A 20,491-nucleotide genomic window follows, 5' to 3' on the forward strand; every position below is an offset into this window, starting at 1 on the left:
CTGCAGTAAAGGTAAAGGTTCCCCCGGACAATACTGTCTCCCAGAGGACAGGAAGTAGTTGATCCTCCTGGTGTGGATATCTTGTAGTTCCTCCAGACACTTAGTAGAAGGAAGGTTAAAGCCTTTGGTGCTAGGAGTCAGAGGATATTGCAAAGGTGCTACAAGAGGTGCAAACTCCTGTGTGCCAATGCTTTGAAATCCGGCACACAGCTACAACAGAAAGAACCAACACAGATGAGACTGCATGTGATTACAGCAGAATTAGGTTTCTAATGTGTTTGCTGCCTTGTTTCAGCAATGACTGAAGCAAGGATTGAGAAGATTGTTTTGAAGCCCATTGTATATGGAGTCACTCTAATTTCTGGGCTTTCTTTCCCGCAAGCCTTGATTCAGGACCTTCTAAATAGCCCTCAAATAATCTTCAGGGCTGACATGATGTTGTGAAGAAGCCAGTCAACATTGTGTTGTAAAGTTGAGCTGTCAATGTTGTGTTTTAAAGTGATGAAATACTAGCTAGTGCCTGTTTGCTGCGGAGTCAGGGGGAAAAGCCTCTGCAGATTACACATGATCTCATTAAAATGTGGCTATTTTAATCGTTATTGCTCCTTTACTTCTCCTTTCCCATTGATAGAGCGGCAGGTATTTTTCTTTAACAAATCAGATATTTGCCATCTGAAGGACATTCCCCAGCAGCTTGTAAACATTTCTCAGGTAGGTCAAAAGTCTTAGGCATAAACTGCCTGTCAGCGCCTTAAATCGCGCAGCAGATGTAGCCTACAAAATTAACTGTCCTCGCTCTAAAGTCTGCATACACAGATGAACCAAAATGGACCCAAGCAGAAGGGGAACCGAACATAGCAAAGCAGTTAAATAAGACTTAAAAGCTTTTGAAATTGCAAACACTGGCATGAACTGGGGCATGAAATTAATGTTCACTGTACAAAGGAAAAGACCCAGCACCAAGCTCCAGGAAAATAAAAGACCCTGGTAACATTTTAAGAAGGGTAGAACTATCAAGTCTGGTTTCTTAACATCAGTGAATCACCCCAGTCAAGAAGCAAACCGAACAGTAAGAATTAAGCTAGTGTTGCCATCCAAAGAACATTACTACAGAGAACCACAAATGGGGTGGGAGGGAATACTGCTTTTTGTTTTACCCCTCTGCAAACCCATTGGCTTCCACGGAGTAGGAGGAGCATAACTGACAACAGAATTTGTCCAATAGCAAGCAAAAAAAAAAAATCACTATAAATTAAAAATCATCTGCATATTTAGAGGAAAAAGTTCTAGACTGTCTTTGCAAGGCCGGGCATGAAACTTGTTACACATGGTGTCATTCTGTGTCTGGCACAGTAGAACTAGTTTACAGTGAAATCCTGTTGATAGTTAAGGAGAATGGCCATCCCAGATTATTTCCCTGCATAGGCCAGCTGCAGGTCTGGTTATAGCAAACCTCTGCTTAAAGTGAAGTTATTCACAGGACCAGATAACCCCATTGTACTTTAGCCTGAGGGAATCTGCTGTACCTTTGTAATGCTACCTTCTGACTCTATCCTGACCGTCATCCTGAAGACGTCTCCTTGAGGACTCTTCTGTGACTATCACTTCACCTCCCACTGTAATTCACGACACCCCAATTTTAAGAGGAGTGGGGAGGGAAGAAGAAGAACGTCTCCAACCAAAACCGCCCGAGAGCTGTAGCCAGGATACCAGCATCCGAAATGAATCTGGTCGAGACGCTGCGGCTTCACACGCTCTCTTCTTGCAAAAAGTGTCATGGGATCATTAGTACCAGGAGTGGTTTGGGGCCTTGGTTTTACATCCCTTAACTCCAGGCTGGGGCACAGACACAGAGGGAAGAATGTGACCTGCCAATTTCCCTGCACATTCAACAACAGGTAACAAAGCAAATATGTAAACCAAGACGCTCTAGAAAACAAGACCTTCCAGATGGGCCCACTGTTAAAAAGAGGGCATTTGGGACAGAGATGGCTTCAGGTCCTTATGCTGACCTAGAGCCAGGAATGCATTCCCTGGCTTTGATAACCAGCTGAAATGGCTAATTGGGAGGTTTCTGGGACAGGCCAGAAAGGAAGGGTTTTACAGTTTTAATTTAAATGTTAAGGTTTATTTTCCCGATTTTTGCAGAACAAATCACTCTGAGTATAAACCCCAAACCTACCTGCCTGCCTTAAGGTCTCCTTTTGTTCATTGCAACACAGTAAGTTATGGGGGCAGGATAATCAAATCCATAATAAAAAATGCTCATTAAAGGACACCATCAATGTCAAAAAACCAGTAACAGCAAAACCTGTACACTGCTACCTGGAAATCTATTACCCACTCTGGCTGGATGTAATCGCTAAGATGACTAGGAACCAAAGATCAGAGAACACCGTTTTCTCTCCTTTCAGAGTTTAATTCTGTGTGTTTGACAGCACTTTGTATTTAACCATCAGTTTCACTGTTCCCCTGTACAGGCAGCTGGTTAGTTCCCCCTGTTTGTATGAGTCTGCCACAAAGCAAGAGGGGAGGGAAAATCACGTAAATACTACGGAAATGGGATTGTAAAACCATAGAAATTGGCAGGGAGACTCAGAGGCAGGTGTAATATCTGGAACTACTTTTAACCCATTCTTTTCACAATTGACTAGCTATCAGTTTGACAGCGTCACTTTAGATACACGGGCTGCGACAGCTTTCCGTAGGCTCGAGACAATCATGTTTAAGTGGTGGCAAAGCAAAGCAAAACCCAATAAGGACATTGAATCTGATGCAACAGATCTACCAGAAAGCGAGTGACATTCTGGACCTGTGATGAGCTCTGAACAGGCAGGCCCCTGCGATCTGCCTGCAAGGAGCTCATTGCTGGTTGGTAGCTTAATACTCCATTCCCAAAACAAGCACCAGCATCCCATTGCAGAATGGATCTCCGCTACGCTATATAGCCCTAGGTGAACTTTCAGAGAATACAGACCCCCAGGTAGCAGCATCCTTCCTGGCCTGGATCCTTCCCTAGCACCTTATTCTCCTTCCGCTGCTTTGTACTTCCCAACACCTGAACGTCAGATGAAAATTATGAAGAGGAATTACAGACACATAAATAATTCCCAATGTGTAATTCATCTGAGAAATGCAGCCTCTTTTCCTGCCCCGGAACATCCATGGGCACACAGCAATTTCCTTACATTTTACTTCTTTAATTTAATAATGCCTCAACTGAGTGCACTGTGCTGGGAGCATACAATTCAAAACTCCAGCTGCCCATCCACCGTCATTGGTCAGGTATAGCCCACGGCATGCTTCGTCTTCCCCAACTGGATGTTTGTAAAAAAACCTTCCACTCTGAGTATCAGCACCTGTGGCTTTAACATTTGTGTTCATTCATGGCAAAGAGTTTCCTTTGCAAATCCCCCTGCTCATTAAACCCAATGGCCAGAACATTTGCTTAACGTGAACCAATTGGAGAACAAGTCACAGCAGTGTCACCTAAAAAGCCAAGTGAGTACTCGCAGAAGGGCTTGCCAAGCTTGAGTGATGATCAACAGAGGTAAATGCATTATCAAAGCCACATGTTTTCTGATCCCACTTAATCAGTAGGGATGCTCTTGGTAAATCTGAACGGGCTGTAATTGACAACGTATGCATGGATCCATCCTTCTGGAAATGAACTCTTCGGGTGCAAAAGTCAGAAGTGAGGCTATTTGGGCAGGAGGTGAGGGCAAGCAAATGTGAACTTGAAAAATTAACTATGTTCATGCAAAATCGGAGATTGAAAGATAATCCATGTTTCTGGACGCTACTGAAGGCAGCTGAGACTTCTCAGTCACTGGAGAAGAGGCTAAACTAAGTAAAGAAATCCAGAGTAACACTTAAAATCAAGATGAGGATGGGTAGATTTTTGGTTAAGAAACATGAGTTCTGGTCCTGAGTTGCCACCGACATCTAATCTGGCCTCAGGCACTTAATTTCTGTGCCTCAGTTTCCCCACCTGCGAAATAGGGATAATATTTCCCTACCCCATGGGGATGCTTCACTTGTTAATGCCTGTGAGGCATTCTGCTTCTCTCTGTCAAGGGCACTTGTATGGCCCCCATTCCCAGACTCTGGGAGCCTCACAGAATTTACTGTCTTGATCCTCACAGCACCCCTGTGAGCAGGGCAGTGCTATCATCCCCATTTCACAGATGGAGAGCTGAGGCCCAGAAAGGCGAAAACTCAATGGAACCTTGGCTCCTAAATCACTTAGGTGCCTGGCATCTATTAACATTCCACTGAAAGCCACAGAAGATTAGGAAATGGCTGGTATGCTCGGTACTAGAACAGGTGTCTCCCATGTAGGCACAACTGGGTGATTTGAGAGTAATCATCTGTATAGAATCAACCCAGAAAAGAATTGTTAAACCACACGTGAACCTTTTTCATTTCCATTTATAATAAATCTAGAAGTTTATCTGTTATATTCAATCTATCTGCAGTAACTCACTGTAGTCACTAAATATCAATTGTTTATTAAATCATTTAGTGAGGTTTAAAAGATAAGTAATTGACTACAGGACTAGTAAAACTTGGTAAATATCTTTGTAATAATCTATTAAACATTCAATTACAGCCTCATTGAAAGACGAGGCACTTTAAAGTCTTGTCCAACTTTTCACTTCAATCTATCCTTCCCAAAACACGTTAAAAAAAGCTGACAGTTAATTTCATACCTCAGCACTTGTCAAACAAAACTGCGCTTACATTTCATTCTGAAATATATCTGGACTCGAGGCTGTCAATCAGACAACGGAGCTCAAAGAAGAATCCACACAGTCAGACTCAACAGCCCGGGAAGGTTAGAAAGGTGACTAAGGAGTGCAGGCTCTTGAAAAGCTACAAATAATACTGCCATGGTGCTCAGTACAGATACATCTTCCTCTTCCCCTCCCGCATTCTGCCAAGTTTCAGCCACACTTGCTCCTCTGAGGGTGTAACCCTGCCATCAATTCAAGAGGATCTGAGTTGATCTCTTACTTTTGTAAATTTGATCTGAAGCTCTTCCCAGTCCTCTCCTGGGTCGGATTACAAACCTGAGGGAAGCAGTGGCTTTTCTTAGGGACTAGCATTACACAGTCTCTCTCCCGCTTTGCAATGGCTAAGCAGCCGAGCCTGGTTTCCCAATATTGCTTGCAGATGAGCCGTTGCCTCCTAGTGCACCTCGCGGAACACCCCAGCAGCTTTCCTCAGCTGGCCAAAGAGGTTCCGAGCAGCCACTGACACCACCTGGGCTCTCCAACTTCTCCCCCATTCATCCTTTTTAAAAATACATTCTGCCGTATATAAAATGCACCAAGCCATCTAACCAACTCATTTCAAACCCCCCCCCCCCCGAAGATAGCCGAGTTTCCCCCCACCCCACTGCTCACCACACAAATCAAACGGTACCTTTACCATCCCACGAACTCTGCTGTTCCTGACTGATGTACTTTTTCAAGACGTTTCGATGCTCTGGGCACCGATGGCAGCCACACAATATCGCTAAAAGGGTACACGCTATTTCTTTTCCGCCTTAATGGGAAATGGGATCTGGGGGCAGGCTAGCATCTCCTCTGCTCCCGCCTAATGCATAACCTGACATTTCAAATAGACTTTATTGCCACATACTTACATTTTAATGTTTTCATGGTACTGCCTGGTGTCTGAAGGCTGGTTGTATAATGGCTGAAATAAATAAGAAAAATGAAGGCATAAATGGTACAGTCTGACATTTAGAAACTTCAACCTGTCAGAAATGCTACTGTATCAGCGTGGACTTTCAGCTCCTAGAGAGATATGCCAGCATAGTCCATTCTGCTCTAATGCTCTCAGTGCCATCTCTCACTGCCCCCCTGCCCCATTCTGCCCCTCTCCTTTAATACTGTAGGTGCTGCTTCTTCATCAACACACAGCAACGCGGCTTGAGTCACTGTGCATCCAAGATCAGCCCGTGGGAGGCAGGCAGCACTCAACGGAGCTGGCTAAGAACAAGCAATTTGCTCTGTAATCCATATAAACACCATGCAACACAGCACAGGAACGGCGGGGGGATGAGGCGGGGAGAAGCTGAGTGTTATTCACTTACCGAAAATGCAGTGTACCTTGGAACATATGACATGGGGGAGGATAGGAGAAGGGGGCGGGAGGAAAACAGTCTGTGTGCTGCAAATTGTTATGTCTACTCAAGTAAAGCTGCCTTAGCCTCCGAGGGAGCGAGCCACAGGGAGGGTGAGATGCTAGTGCCACTCAAGAGAAAGACAGAGCCCGCGTGGTTCCAATTGCATTAGGATTTGGTCTGTCTCAGGGCTACCACCACTGGATTGGAGCACGTCCATCTTTAATGTACTTATCCTCACAACACCCGTGGGAGGCAGGCCAGTGCTGTTCTCCCCGTGTCACCAATGGGGAACTGATGCACACAGACACTAAGTGACTCAATCCAGGGTCACACAGGAAATCGGCGCCAGAAAAGGGAACCGAACCCAGGTGTCAAGTCCCAAGCTAGAGCCCTACCCAGTGGGCCACCCGTCCTTGCACTGCCTAGTGATAAGAACACGCAGTGAGGAGTCAGGAGATCTTGGTCTTGGCTCTCACACACTCACTCTGCAACCTTGGGCACGTCGCTTAACCACTGTGCCTTGGTTTCCCTATTGGCGGGATGAGGACATGCCACCTCCTGCGGAGGGTGACCTGACCCCTTCACCCGTTAGCACGTATAAAGTGCTTGGAGATTCTGGGAGGGAAGGAGCTCTTGAAGGGTGACACGTAGTCAGTCACTAAATCCTGTGCCTTCGGGATTAAGGGTCACGTTAAGCACTGCCACCTGTCATCCAGGGACAGAGGATTCACTGAAGTGGCACCATGGCTACTCATGGCCATGCCAGAGACATAACCTAGGTTAACTGTGCACTAGTCAGTAAAGCATGAGCACACGTGGGCCTTTCCCAGATCAGGGACATGGGTAAATCTTTCTGAGATGATGAAAGCCATGGCTTAGGGGCATGCAGTACATTTATCACAAAGGTTTGGTCATAACACACCCCAGCAGTCGCTTGCTGGCTTTGACCAGAGCTGGGCCCAAGCTGTCCAGTCCAGATCTGGATTCCAACTTCCCCAAAGTTTTGGAGAGGTCAGGGTTGGGATTTTTGGCTGAGGCGCATCTCCGCCTTAAAGCAATTGATCCAGCTGGCCTCTTCCCAGCATTTCCTTCCATCGGATCAGCTCAGGCCAAACTCCTGATGGGACCAACAACGTATCGAAAATCCTTCAACTTTTGCCCGGATCACCAGCATCATCTCAGCTGCATAGTCCCAGCCCAGCGTAATGCTCTGCTTTTAGGACTTGGCTGAAATGCCAAAAATACGGAATGCCACTACAAACTCCTCCCCGTTTCAGGGCTAGGTCTGACTTTCCCAAAAGCTCTGGGTGCTCAGCACCAATCAGAATAGGCCTTGAATGTCCATTTTTTAAAGACGAGAGCAGCTGATAATGAGACACAGGACAAGACATCCAGCCTCCTGAACCCGGCAGCCCCGATTAGCCTTGAGTGGTGGGAACAGCTCCCAGCACTCTCACGCCACTCTGACCCCGCTCCTTAGCCCTCACCCTGCCTCTGGTTGCTCGGGGCATCTCACCTAGCCCACAGCCACTGGAAAGGATCATCATTGAGACATGAAGCTTTTCCTGGTTGGGAATAGGCGGCTATGGGAAGGACAGCCCTTGTATCCATTTGGAATCAAAGACGAAAGGCCCTGGGGACAAGTCTGAGATGAAGAAGCCAGGAGAGGAAGCAAAACGCGCCCTGGGAAACCACAAGAGAGAGCAGTGGGTGGTGGTGGCATCTGCAGATGACACAGTCAGCTGGTGTAAATGGGTGCGGCACCATAACAGAGTTACCACCCTCCCCAGATCAAGGGTTTTTTCTTTTTTTAAAGCTTCCTTTGCTGCTTCCCTTGTAGGGCTGTGCCAAGCCCTGTGCCACAGGGCAGGCCTCTCTGCTCTGGACTGGTCTTGATAAAAGAGCGGCTCTTCCGGGCCTTGACACCACAGCACATGATGCACTACGCAGGATACTTCTTTCTGCATGGGGGAGGATCTCAGCCAGGGGGCTCAGTTACACTGGCCAAGTGGGAAGAATAAGGAACGCTGGCACAAGATTTTTTTTTTCCCCCATTAAAAATCAGTTTTACACCATTTATAAGCCAGCTCGTACCCAAGTAGGCAGCCAAGAGAACGTGAAGGGGAAACAGGGAAAGCCACAAGAACCACTGGTGCAACAGAGATTGCTGGAGAATGGCACCAGGACGCAGCCCGAGTACCAAAAGAGACGACCATGAATTCGGGATCAAAACCAAATCAACATGTCTAGCCACTGGCCTAATTCTAAAGATAAAGGTCTGTGAGCACACCCCCGGCTCTGTTAGTAAAGCCAACCATCGCCCAGCCACAAACAGCAACTGACGAACACAATCTCTGTCGAACCACAGAAACGCCATCCAACTGTGCAGGCAATTTATCCATAAACTTTCCCTAAACCCCTGCGAGCGACGTAACATCTGTGGCAACACGTGGTCAAACAGCCAGGAGCGCGCATGATGGTCCAAGTCTATGTTCTGAACATGGTTAAATACAAGCCAGCCATATTCACTCTCCATGGTAATGCAGCTGAGGTTGAACTGAGGGCTGAGTGTAATTTTGTTTCACGTTAAACTATTGAAAAGAGCCATGACAAAGAGATAAAGGACTGCTTTGGCCTGTGTTTATCAGATTCTCCATCCCACGGCCTTTGAAAGGCTTGGGCTAATGTCTGCTCCACTGGCTCAGCGTGTCTCTCTCAACAGTTTTTCAGCATCTAAGACCCTGCCACACCCACCCAATGGCCTTTTTCAGTCTACAGTAGGATACTACTCCCGTCTGTCCTAGAAGCTTGTTTTTCAAAGATGCAGTCCCTGTACTAAACGTTTACGCCTAATAAAAAAACCAAAACATTAAGACAACCATAAAACCCCCCCCATAGCTAAACAACAGAATAAAAGAGGCAGTTCAGAGGCAAAAGAGCACCCTTTAAAAACTGGAAGTCAAATCCTAGTGACGAAAATAGAAAGGAGCAAGTTAAGTGTGAACGTCTAATAAGGCAGGCCAAGAGAGAATCGAAGAACAACTAGCAAAAACCACAAAAACTAAGAGCAAAAAAAAAATATTTAAGTACATCAGAAGCAGGAATGGGGCCCTTCGATGGTTGAGGCTAGAGGAGCACTCAAGGAAGACAAGGCCATTGCGGAGAAGCTAAATTAATTCTTTGCGTTGGTGTTCACTGCAGAGAATGTGGGGAAGATGTGGGCCTTTCTTTTTAGGTAACGAATCTGAGGAATTGTCCCAGATTGAGGTGTCAATAGAGATGGTTTTGGAACAAATAGAAAAATTAGACAGTAATAAGTCACCAGGACCAGATGGTATCACCCAAGAGTTCTGAAGGAACTCAAATGTGAAACTGCAGAACTACTAACTGTGGTATGGAGCCTATCGTTTAAACCAACCTCTGTACCAGACGACTAGAGAATAGCTATGATGATAACCATTTTTAAAAAAGGCTCCAGAGGCAATCTTGGCAATTACAGGCAGTTATCAGTCAAATTGCTTGAAACTATAGTAAAGAACAAAATTATCAGACACTTAGATAAACACAATATGTTGAGGCAGAATCACACATTTTGTAAAGGGAAATCATGCCTCACCAATCTATTAGCATTCTTTGAGGGTGTCAACAGACATGTCGGCAAGGGTGACCCAGTCAATATAGCATACTTGGACTTTCAGAAAGCCTTTCAAGGGAGTTTCTTATTCAAAGTAAGCTGTCATGGGATATGAGGGAAAGTTCTCTTATGGATCATTAACCGGTTAAAGGATAGGAAATAAAAGGGAGCAATAAATGATCAGTTTTCACAATGGAGAGGGGGGGTCCCCAAAAGATCTGTGCTGTTCAAAATATTCATAATGGTCTGGAAAAGGGAGTGAACAGTGATCTGGCAAAGTTTGCAGATGATACAAAATTACTCCAGATAGGCAAGTCCAAAGCTGACTGCGAAGAGTTACAAAGGGATCTAAATAAATGGGATGAAAGGGCAACAAAATGGCAGATGAAATTCAATGCTGATAAGTGCAAAGTAATGCACATTGGAAAAAACAATCCCAACAATGATGCTGTCAAAATTAGCTGTTACTGCTCAAGAAAAAAAATCTTGGAGTCATTGTGGAGAGTCATTGTGAAAACATCCGCTCCACGTGCAGCAGTATTCAAAAACACCTAACCGAGTGTTAGCAACCATTAGGAAAGGGATAGATGAATAAAACAGAAACTATCATAATGCCATTATATAAATCCATGTATGCACCACCTTGAATACTGTGTGCAGTTCTGGTCACCCCATCTCAAAAGAGAGATATTAAAATTGGAAAAGGTGTAGAGAAGGGCAACAAAAATGATTAGGGGTATGGAACAGCTTCCATACAAGGAGAGATTAAATAAAGACGGACTGTTCAGCTCAGAAAAGAGATAGTTAAGGGGGGATGTGACAGCAGTCTATAAACTCATGAACTGTGTGGAGAAAGTGAATAGGGAAGAGTTATTTACTCGGTCACATGACCCAATGAAATGAATAGGCAGCAGGTGTAAGCAAACAAAAGGAAGTACTTCTTCAGGCAATGCACAGTCAAGCTGTGCAACTCATTGCCATGAGATATGGTGAAGGCCAAAAGTATAACTGGGTTCAAAAAAGAACTAGATACGTTCATGGAGGACAGGTCCATCACTGACTATTAGCCAAGATGATCATCGACACCACCTCATGCTCTGGCTGTCCCGTAACCTCCAAAGACCAGACACATCTGGCACTGGCCACTGTCACAAGCAGGGTAGTGGGACAGATGGACCATTAGTCTGACCCAGAATGGCCATTCTTATGTTGCTGTCCCTTCTTTTAAAGGATGGCCTCCCCATTCTGCTCTGTAATTACATGGCAGAGTGAACACAATTGCCATATTATCATATCACCAGGAGGGCAATGACAGAAAAAATTTGTAAAATTGAAGAGTAATAATCCCTATAGATCAGCAAGCAAGAGATAGCCAGAGGATCAGACGCCATACTCTTAGATGTGCCCACTGCCGTAGCATCTCAGCGCTAACATGCTGACTGCACTGTGCTATGGAAGGCATCAGGCTCACGTCACAGTTTTCCATGGTAACGACATGGAAAGCAGTTTCGATGCAGTCAGACCCCTAATCGAATGAAGTTCATTGAAGCTGGTGGCAGTACTGGTGGTCTGTGTCATGATGCAGAAGTGCAACAGACTACAACTGTATCCCAGGCAACGTATGTGCTACAAGGATGCTGTGGCAACCCTCATTGGCAATGCAAGGGCACACAAGACAAGACAAGTAGGACCCAGACAGGAGTTAGGTTAACAGCAGCTTCCCTTCCCTGGTGCACATTTCTAACACTAACCCACCCAAATCTGCTTGTGGAAGTGCAGGCAAAGAACCTGCTGACTAATGCAAGTTTGGAAAGCTGCAAGGGAAACAGGCATCTGTCCTACTAAGTCCAGGTAACTTCGAGAGGGTAGGTCCATCCTTTGAATCAATCCCTCCGCTGGGAAGAGAAAAACCCAAGCTGCAACTCTGTCGCATCACATCAGCATGTTCCTCCTGATCAACAATCACACTGGAGGGGCTCTCTTTGCAGGAATGCTGGAGCGACTTTACAGTGCACTTCCGCCATGAGCTCCTGCAAGGGGGCTGCAGGGACTGGAACGAAGGGCGAGAAACATATTGATGAATGAAAATGCCTTTCTTCGGTGTGATTGGGTAAACGGAGATTGAACCAACAGGGGTTTGATGAGTCATGTAAACACCAGTTCCTGGTGGAAGGGGAGGGAGGATTGGCTGCTTATGGGTTATGATATATTCTTGTGCACATACAACCTTGCAAATACATCAGTTTGATTAATGTCACCAACTTCTGCTGCTTTTTCTTATACTGCCACAAGGAAAACTTAAGAGATACTATCGAATATCTATTTCCACCTCACCCATCTTGTCTCTCTAGTATCCTGGGACCAACACAGCTACAACAACACTGCATCCGCAAAAATTTGTGTTAACTAACAGTTTAGGTTGCTTTGAGTTAATGACATGCCGTTCCACACAGCACTTGAAAAGAAACCCAAACATTAAGAAATATGGAACTCTAAAACGCCAACATCAAGTTCAACACATCACTTGTCATTATATGCTCAAAGGCTAGAAACTTTCATCTGCCCAATATCCACATCACCCGAATCTCATCGGTGACCACCAACATTAAAATGTTTCAGAATTAACTGTGCAGTGGTTGAGCGAACTCTTGTCTTTCCTCGTGGCCATATACACTGCATAGAAAAGAGATTTTGAAAATATCTAATTGGGCAGAGACGCACATGTGACAGATCCCAATCAGTATTTCCCCAAGGTAAGATGAGCCCGGCCTATTCCTTCTGGAGAATGTCCACTTGGAAAAATGAGAAGACAGTTACATTTGTTATGGGGGACTTGGCTAGCGTGACACCCTTTTGAAAAGGAAGTCGAATGAAAGCCGCAATGCACTGCAATGTTCAAACTGCCAATCTGTCTGCCCACCAGGATTGGAAACAAGAGAGAAATCAAACAAGTTTCAATCTCTCCGCTCGAAAACAATCGCTACCTTGAGGAGGTGGAACTCTGCCATTAACACCTTAATGCTACCAGGATGTTCCCCTCAGCCCCAGATCCCAATCCCTGGTTTGCTAATGCATGTATGACCTCCTGCCTCTCTCAATTTTGACTAACCAACTTCCTCAGTGACCTCTTACTTTGAGCAATCAGCACTTGGCAAGCTGCCTCCTGATCAAGCTGACATTTATCTGTCACCACCTCTGTTTGAATATAGTAACCAGAGTGCTCTTGAACTAATATTAGTGAGACCGCCGTGCCCACAGCCAAGCCGGGAGCAATTCACGCAGCTGTATTTCAAGTGAACTCAGGGAAAATCTGCAGCCCTTTCACATGCAACTGGCTCCAAGGGACCCAGAGCTGCTCACGAGACTCTCGGGCTTGAGGGTCGCCTAGGACTGTTGTATGTGCCTATATCACCAGACCTTCTAAAGAGGAGGCATACCAAGCAAGGCAGGCATGGAAAGCTCTGTCCTCCTTCCTGAGCAATTGCCTTTCTGATACAGAAGAGAAGCTGCACATGAACATCATTTCTTGGGTCCCAGTAGCTTCTCGAGGGCCCTTGTTGTGGCTGGGGCCCTGTTGTGCTACTCACAACATGGCAGGGAGCGGGGGATGGGAGAAGAGCGTAAGCCCTGTTCTGCAGCATGTGCATACAGGCCAGGTTTCCATGCCCGACTCAGAAGTGGGGCTAGAAGGGAAAGTGATTAGGCTGGGACAGAGAGACAGGCTTAGCCTCAGTAAACACTACACAGTGCCATTCATGTATTTATTTAAACACACCGCATTTGAAGGACCAGCACCCAGCCCTGACACAGCCAGCCAACCGGAGGAGCAGAGTGAGACTCTGAAAGGTTTAACTCCTTGGGGACTACAAGGAGACAGTTATGCACGGTCTCCCTAACTGAGAGGCGAACCGGGGGATCATTAACTTCCTTGTGACACCTCCTGTGTGTACGTGTACACACACACACACACAATGCCATGCTATCCCAAACACTTCTGAATTAAAACTGGCAAGGCCAGCTCCTCTCCCGCCCACCTCTTCCCAGGGGCTATTCATCTGGCAGATTCCACCATACACTTGACCTAAAAGTACCTGTCCGGGTCAGGCTGCAGTCAGTGGGTGCTAAGGGTGCTCAGCAGCTTGCAAGGGGTGCTCAGCACGATACAGGACTGGGCCCTCAATCCTCCGTGCACTCAACTGCCCCTTTTATATAGTGTAGAGGGAGTTCTCCTGGGAAGCCCGAAGACAGTGCCCCGCAATGAGCTGTTTTCACCTACAGCTCAGGAATCAGAGTCACTGGCATTTGCTGGAGACAGAGCAGGGTGTGTTGGGTAGAGGGGAGGGGACAGCTGAAATTTGACAGCAACCACTAATAATGATGATTGAATTTTCACTGCTCCCAGAAGTACGACAGGCAGCTGAGAGAGACGGAAACCGGTCTCTTACAACTTCACAGAATTATTGCTGACAGGTCATTCCGATCTAGAACGAGCAGTCCTGGGACATGCTCTTCTGACACCTCTCCTGCTCCCCCGCATGCTATCCTATTATAACTGTGCTGGGGAGGGGGACCCACAATGAGAACGTCCGCACACAGCATCCCGATGTTCACCAGCCACTGAGGCGCTGAATGCATCGTCCCAGGAACGTGGTGGAGGAAAACATTAGCGTCACGGATTCACAACTGCAGTGTCAGGCACCAATCAAGTTTTGGGTAAGTCCCTCCCTCCGTTCTGCCTTCGGCTGAGGTAGAAGCAGGGAAAGCAGGCTAAGGGTTAAGGCTCCCAGAACATAGACATGTTTTTTGTGCGTGTGTGTGTGTCTTATTATTCACCCTACCGCTTTGCTTCCTCCTTTGGTGCACACCAGTGACACATTCTGGCCAGCAGAACACTTCCTCCTTATGGTTTACACATAGGATGGTGCGCTGGTCTCCCAAGACCTCTCCGAAGTTGGCTGCCCTCCAAATCCCCATGTTGTGAGACAAGACTTACCAGTTCCACTTGGGGACCCAGTCCTTCCAGGATCCTGTGGGCCGCTTCTGCTTTTTTCTGCAAAGAAGAAGGGGGAGGGGATAGGAAGAGAAGTTATTTCTCTTGCCGATCACAATTTCGGTCCCATGCTTCATTTTTCTCCCTGCTTTTTCAAAACCTTTTGTTTTGTTTTTTAAACTGCTGCTAAACTCAGCCATCCCCACGTTCCCCGCCCCCCCACGGTGCCAGGGGAAAGAAAAGGTTAAAAGCAGCAGAGCTCCCAGATCTGCAACACAACACTGCAGGCAAAGGGCACCCCTGGCTGAGTTTAACGCGCACAGTCCTTAGAAGAGCTGCAGAAAAACAATCCAGACGCCAGAACCTACTCCATGCTGCCCTAGCAGTCCCCTCGTCCTCAGCGCTTATTCATCTAGGAGCCCTTCGGCCGCTCTCGGCAGCAACTGAATTCTCTTTCACTTTTCAGGCGGTTGGATTCTGTACAATTACCTCAGCACTAGCGCAGCACGAGGGGGCGGCAGGGGGAGCAGACAGAGACAGACAGAGATGCCCTTTCTAGGATTCATCCTCTCACGAACATGTGATCATCACATCTGAGCTGCCCTTAGCTCCTTCCCTTGCTGGTTTCCCCTCTCCCCTCCCCAGCACAAGCCACATCCCCCTCCCCAGCCAAACTACCTGGCACTTACTAGGAAAGCAGGAACATGTGTCATCATGTGCTCAGTGGTTACTAATTAAACAGGCCTGAAAAAAGCCAGGGGTTCACTGAGCGGGGGAAGTTAAATAAAAGATGAGACGTTCAGTCAAAAGCTCTCTTCCCTAGCAAAGCCAGGCTTCTCCGTGACTGGTACTAACCGCCCCGTAAGTCTGGATCACTTCACGCTGCTGAGGTGACCCAGCGCTGATCACATAAAGCAAAACACCTGGCAGTGTAAGGGGCTGGGGAGATGGATTTTTATACACACTTATAAAACAGAGAATTTTAAGCATTCAGGAGGGTTAGAAGGTGGTGGGCGGTGGGAATTCCACTGCTGCCTAGAAGGGTTTAGCGTGGGGAGCGCAGGCAGCGTGCAGCTCCCCCAGGGTTTTAAAACACAGTGGAGTGGGGGGGGGGAATCCTTCTTGAAGCACGTTCACGGCTTCATCCCAATAAGCACTAGCGATGGGCTAGAGCCACAAGCTTGGGATTTGGATTTCAAACACTCCCGAGGCTGGGAGCCCGAGGGCTGGGTTTCCGTTAAGTGCACTATAAAAAGACAGGGGCTATTTGCCAAATTTGGATCAGGCTTTCAACCTTTGGGGTATTTAGATCGAGGGGGCTGATACCGGCCCCTCTCTGACAGCAAAGCACATGCCCCTCTCAAGCTGATGCCTGTGTACAGCTGGATGCACTTACAATGTTTTGTGATGGGAGATGCCTCGCTAATCCCCCACATGCCGTGCTGACAGCTCACCCCGACTCTCACCCAGCAAATGCAAGGGCTTTATTATGTTTCCCAAGATTTACAACTATCTATTCCCTACATCATCCCAGGGCAGAGCCTCAAAAGTGCAAATGCAGATCGTAGGTGTGCAAATACCAGGGCCTTGCACACCCACACAGAAGAGCTGATTTGCATGTGAGCACTTCTGCAGGTTTGGTCCCAGGATCAAAAAAGAAGCACGCATCTGCAGTCATCCACTAACCAGCCCCAGGGAGTTCACCTGACCAATGAAAATTTTCCCAGCAAACCGGGATGAGTTTCAAACTATTCCATGCGCTGCAGGATGTGTGCATGCAACGGGGCGGATTCTCCTCTCACATTATTGTGATTTGGAACTAACTCGGCTGACATCACCCCAATATAACTGAATGATGCAGCAAAGGAACCTTCCTCACCAGGCACAGTAATACCACCGCCATCATGCAGCTCGTACACAGCACGTTTCATCAGTAAAGCTCAGAGCACTTTACAATGGAGGTCAGTAGCATGATCCCCATTTTACAGGTGGGGAAACTGAGGCATGGAGCGGTGAAATGATTTGGGCAAGGTCAGCCAGCCGCAGAGCCAGGAATAGAAGCCAGGTCTCGCCAGCCTCAGTCCAGTGCTCTATCCGCTAGACCACACTGCCTCCCTCGTAGCCGTGAAGCTGTAGAGATCTGTTCTCTCCTGGCATCCCCCTGGCACAGAGACTGGCCATGCCCCACTCAAGGTGAAGCCCAAGTTCTGAGCATGCGTCGTCTCCATGCCCAGTGATGTAGTCTCCAACCCAAAGATGCTGCCCACCCAAGGGGTCTGTGGGCAAGAGAGCTCTTCTACAGCCAGCCCAAGGGCAGCCAGGGTGACAGCCCCACAGCTGTGGCCTGCTGAATGACACAGATAAAACATATTCCTGGCCCACCCCTTCCTGCTCCAGGGGATGCTGAAGGGAAAAATCCCCCCAGAGCAGCTGAGGCAGGGATACGCTCCACCACGCTAATGCCCAAGCAAGGCAGAGGCGAAGCAGACAGCTGGCTGGGTGCAGAGGGGAGACTTGGCTCCTGTCTCAAACCCCTTCCCTGTCTCAAATTTCCAGATGCACCAGGGGTCTGCTTCTGACCTCACTCACCCCAGCATAAGGTCAGGAGCAACTCACTGAAATCTGTGGTGTTACGCCAGCAGGAATGGGGGAGATGAGAGCAGAGTCAGCCCTGGTATTTCCACCCTCCCGCTGAGTGGCCAGCGCCCCCATCCTCAATAGTCACAGGCTCCCCCTGATACTCAAAGGCTAGTCTGGCCCAGTGCGGGGCCATCACATTGGTCTGCATTTGAACTGCCACCCAGTAAACCAGCTGCAAGCTGCAGCCTGGCTCACGTCTCTAGTGCAACTCGAGTACAGCAAATAAAACAGGTGTGAAGAGCCCTAACTGAAAGCACGGGGTGGAATCGGGTGCCAGATAGGGTTGGGAGAGGGACTCCTGCCAAGTGAAGAAAACATGCAGAGATTTTAAAGGTGCCTTGGTGTGGTCTCATTCCCCGTCCCCCTCCAATTGCCCCTTGCCTATTGAGTGGTGGCTGTGAACTGAGTTGGTGCAGCAGGCCTGTTCTTAGTGGAACAGTGTCCACATCACAGAAACCTCCAGCGCACCCGTCACCCTGGCTGGCAACTCTCCATGTGGTCAGGGATCAGACAGGCCACAGACAGACAGAGAGAGAATCCAGAGAGATGGGAGAGAATGAACTGTCCTGGCATCCCCAGATGTGGTCCATCCAGCTGTGGGGTGAGCCAGTGGGTGGATTCAGTGTGGGGAGATTGCATTGCCGCCTGCCTGGGCTGTATTTGTTCCAGATATGAACCAGGAACATCAGTCTCTGGAAAGGACAGTTTTTTCTCTAACGATAACGCTCATCTAGCATTTTCTCTGTGTGTTTCTAACAAGGTTCCTCGTCACTCTCCTCATTAACGAAGGATTGTCTCCCCACGCTGGTCCCCCAGTGGAGACAGTTCACGGGGACAGCGTGTGATGGCATAAGCGGAGGATTGTGACTTCACTGACGGATCCAGCAGGTGGAGAGAGGAAGGAGAGAGTTTGTTTGCAAACACAAATAAATGCAGTTCCAGCAAAGGGAAACATGCTGCAAAAAAAATACACGGCTCTTTGGGTCGCCTCTTTCTTGCATATTTAGCCCAGCAGAAAAGTCCACCTACAATAGGCAGGATGCGGAGGAATCGCCGAACTCAAACCTAAGAGGCTAACAGATAATGTTGGGATGGAGCTCAGCAAGGCCAACTCTTAATGCCCACACAGACTTTCTTCTCGAAGGTGAACCACGCCCGGCTAGATTTTTGCCATTTGCTCCTTCTTAGGCATCCCCTGAAGATGATCCAGTAGCTGCTGCATTTGCAGCTCACACCTGTCTGTCTGCTGACTGGCACAGAGATGCCTGGGAATCAGCGGTGCCTATAATCTGCACACAGCACTAGCTGGCAGAGAGCCACTGGACACACTTCGAGGTCCCCTTACCACGATATCAAGCCTTTTAGTCTAGGGCCATGGTAGATGCAGGCCCACATTTCACTCTAGGCCCCACCAAGACAACTGAGATCAGCGAGGCTGTGACTGTCAGGCAGGGGGCAAGGCTTTCTCACTGGCACGGCCATGTCTGGGCAGCTAAATCCCTGAGATGCCCATCTGATTTCCCCCGTTTTTCCAAGTCTCTTCTGTTTGGGTCATTTGATACATGACCATTTCATATAGAGGAAGGGGGTGCTTCAACGTCTGTAGCAGAGGTGGGGGTGGGGCTGTGACAGCGCTTTATAAGTGACGACCAACAATCTGTCCCACCACCGATTTGCAAAATAGACCGCGCCAGCATTCAGAAGTAGGTTTATCTTGCAGACATGGAAGCCACCCAGTGGTCAGTTGTATTATCTCCACTTGGTTTCTGTTCTCACCAAGGCAGGCTATATTCCAATCAGCCCCAGATCACTTCAGCTACCAATGATGCAATTCAATTAGCTACAAATGGAAAATGAGCAGTGAAGAGATGCAGCTTAATTGTCTTGCATTTCACCCACCAAAATCTCTATGAAAGTGCCGTGGTGCTGGGGGATTCTGCTAGTCCCTAGATATCTGTGAAGTTGCCAGAATGGATCTTGCGACATATATTTGGGAATGCAATACCTCTCTCTCCAGTATGGCCTGTGTTATACTAGATCATCACAATGGGCCGTTCTGGCTTTGGAATGTATAAATTTGATGAAAAGACAAAGCAAAAATTTGCCTTAAATGGGACTTAGATTACAGCATGTTGTTTGAGCAAAAAAAAAAAAATTGCTTAATTCTTGTGCATGAAGCTTCTTTAAACTCCTCTTGTCGGGTTCGGCTATTTGAGGCAGATATGAACTCTCACCCTTAGGCTTCAAACGCACAAGTTCTACCCTGAAAGCTAAAGGATCAGCTCCATTAACAGGTCAGTCCGGTAGCTAAGAAACCACACAAGCCAAACGATCAGGCTGAAGAACACACTATGGAGAAGGCTGCCCTCTCTAAGTGTCTTTTCCTTTAACCACGTACGGCCGCTCTGCTCCCGAGCTAACGAAAGTGGGACGCTAGCTGGAAGCGCCCCCGCTCTACGAGAGACCGCTGTGACGACAGACCAGGCCTTAGGATCCCCGCTAACGTCGCGGTTTGCACACTCTTTCCGCAGCATGCGCCACATCTGGAGAGAGATCATCCAGCTTGCCCGCGCACCTTACAACACCCCTGTGGCACCCACAGGCCACTGCTTACGTGGGAAAGCAGCTTGATGCAGTAATATGGTATTTTTAGCTTCTTTCATTGCCATTTCACAACTGGAAACAAGGAGGCATCAGCCCCATGGGGCCATCAGCAAGTGATCTACGGACCACAGCCAGGGAACGTCTCCATAAACACAAATGCTGCCATTTGTAAAGCACTGTATCGATGGGATGTAACATATGGCCTGCATGATATGAAAAACGTTTATCCCTACTCATAAAAAAGGACAACTGCCAAAAAGGGACTTTTCCATGCAAGATCCCTTCCGTTCGGAAACAATGGCTTGTACTGTAGATTTCCTGCTAGATTCACACCATTCCGCAGCCAGCACTGTTCATATAACGCTATCACAGCTCTATAGATTGCAGCTGTATAGATCCCTACCTGTGAAATTAAACGTAGCATCTCATTATAAACTTGCTTCACCAGTGCGGTAGCAGAACAATATCATCCAAAAATACATCAAGC

At 47.6% G+C, this 20,491-nt stretch overlaps 1 protein-coding gene across 26 annotated transcripts in view; it reads right to left on the minus strand.

Moving 5' to 3' along the window:
- The window catches only part of NCOR2 (nuclear receptor corepressor 2), a 593,256-nt gene that overhangs the window by 159,865 nt on the left and 412,900 nt on the right, over positions 1-20,491 (minus strand). For 25 of the 26 annotated variants that reach the window (XM_039505017.1, XM_039505016.1, XM_039505026.1 and 22 more), the window contains 2 exons: positions 14,764-14,820; positions 5,651-5,703 (listed from right to left, as the gene is read on the minus strand). In XM_039505017.1, the coding sequence (XP_039360951.1) occupies positions 5,651-5,703; positions 14,764-14,820 (110 nt within the window). Of the gene's footprint in view, positions 1-5,650; positions 5,704-14,763; positions 14,821-15,128; positions 15,148-20,491 lie in introns of those variants that run through there. The other variant, XM_039505036.1, reaches the window with a different exon arrangement.

This window comes from Mauremys reevesii, linkage group 18, assembly GCF_016161935.1.
Source record: "Mauremys reevesii isolate NIE-2019 linkage group 18, ASM1616193v1, whole genome shotgun sequence".
NCBI lineage: Eukaryota > Metazoa > Chordata > Testudines > Geoemydidae > Mauremys > Mauremys reevesii.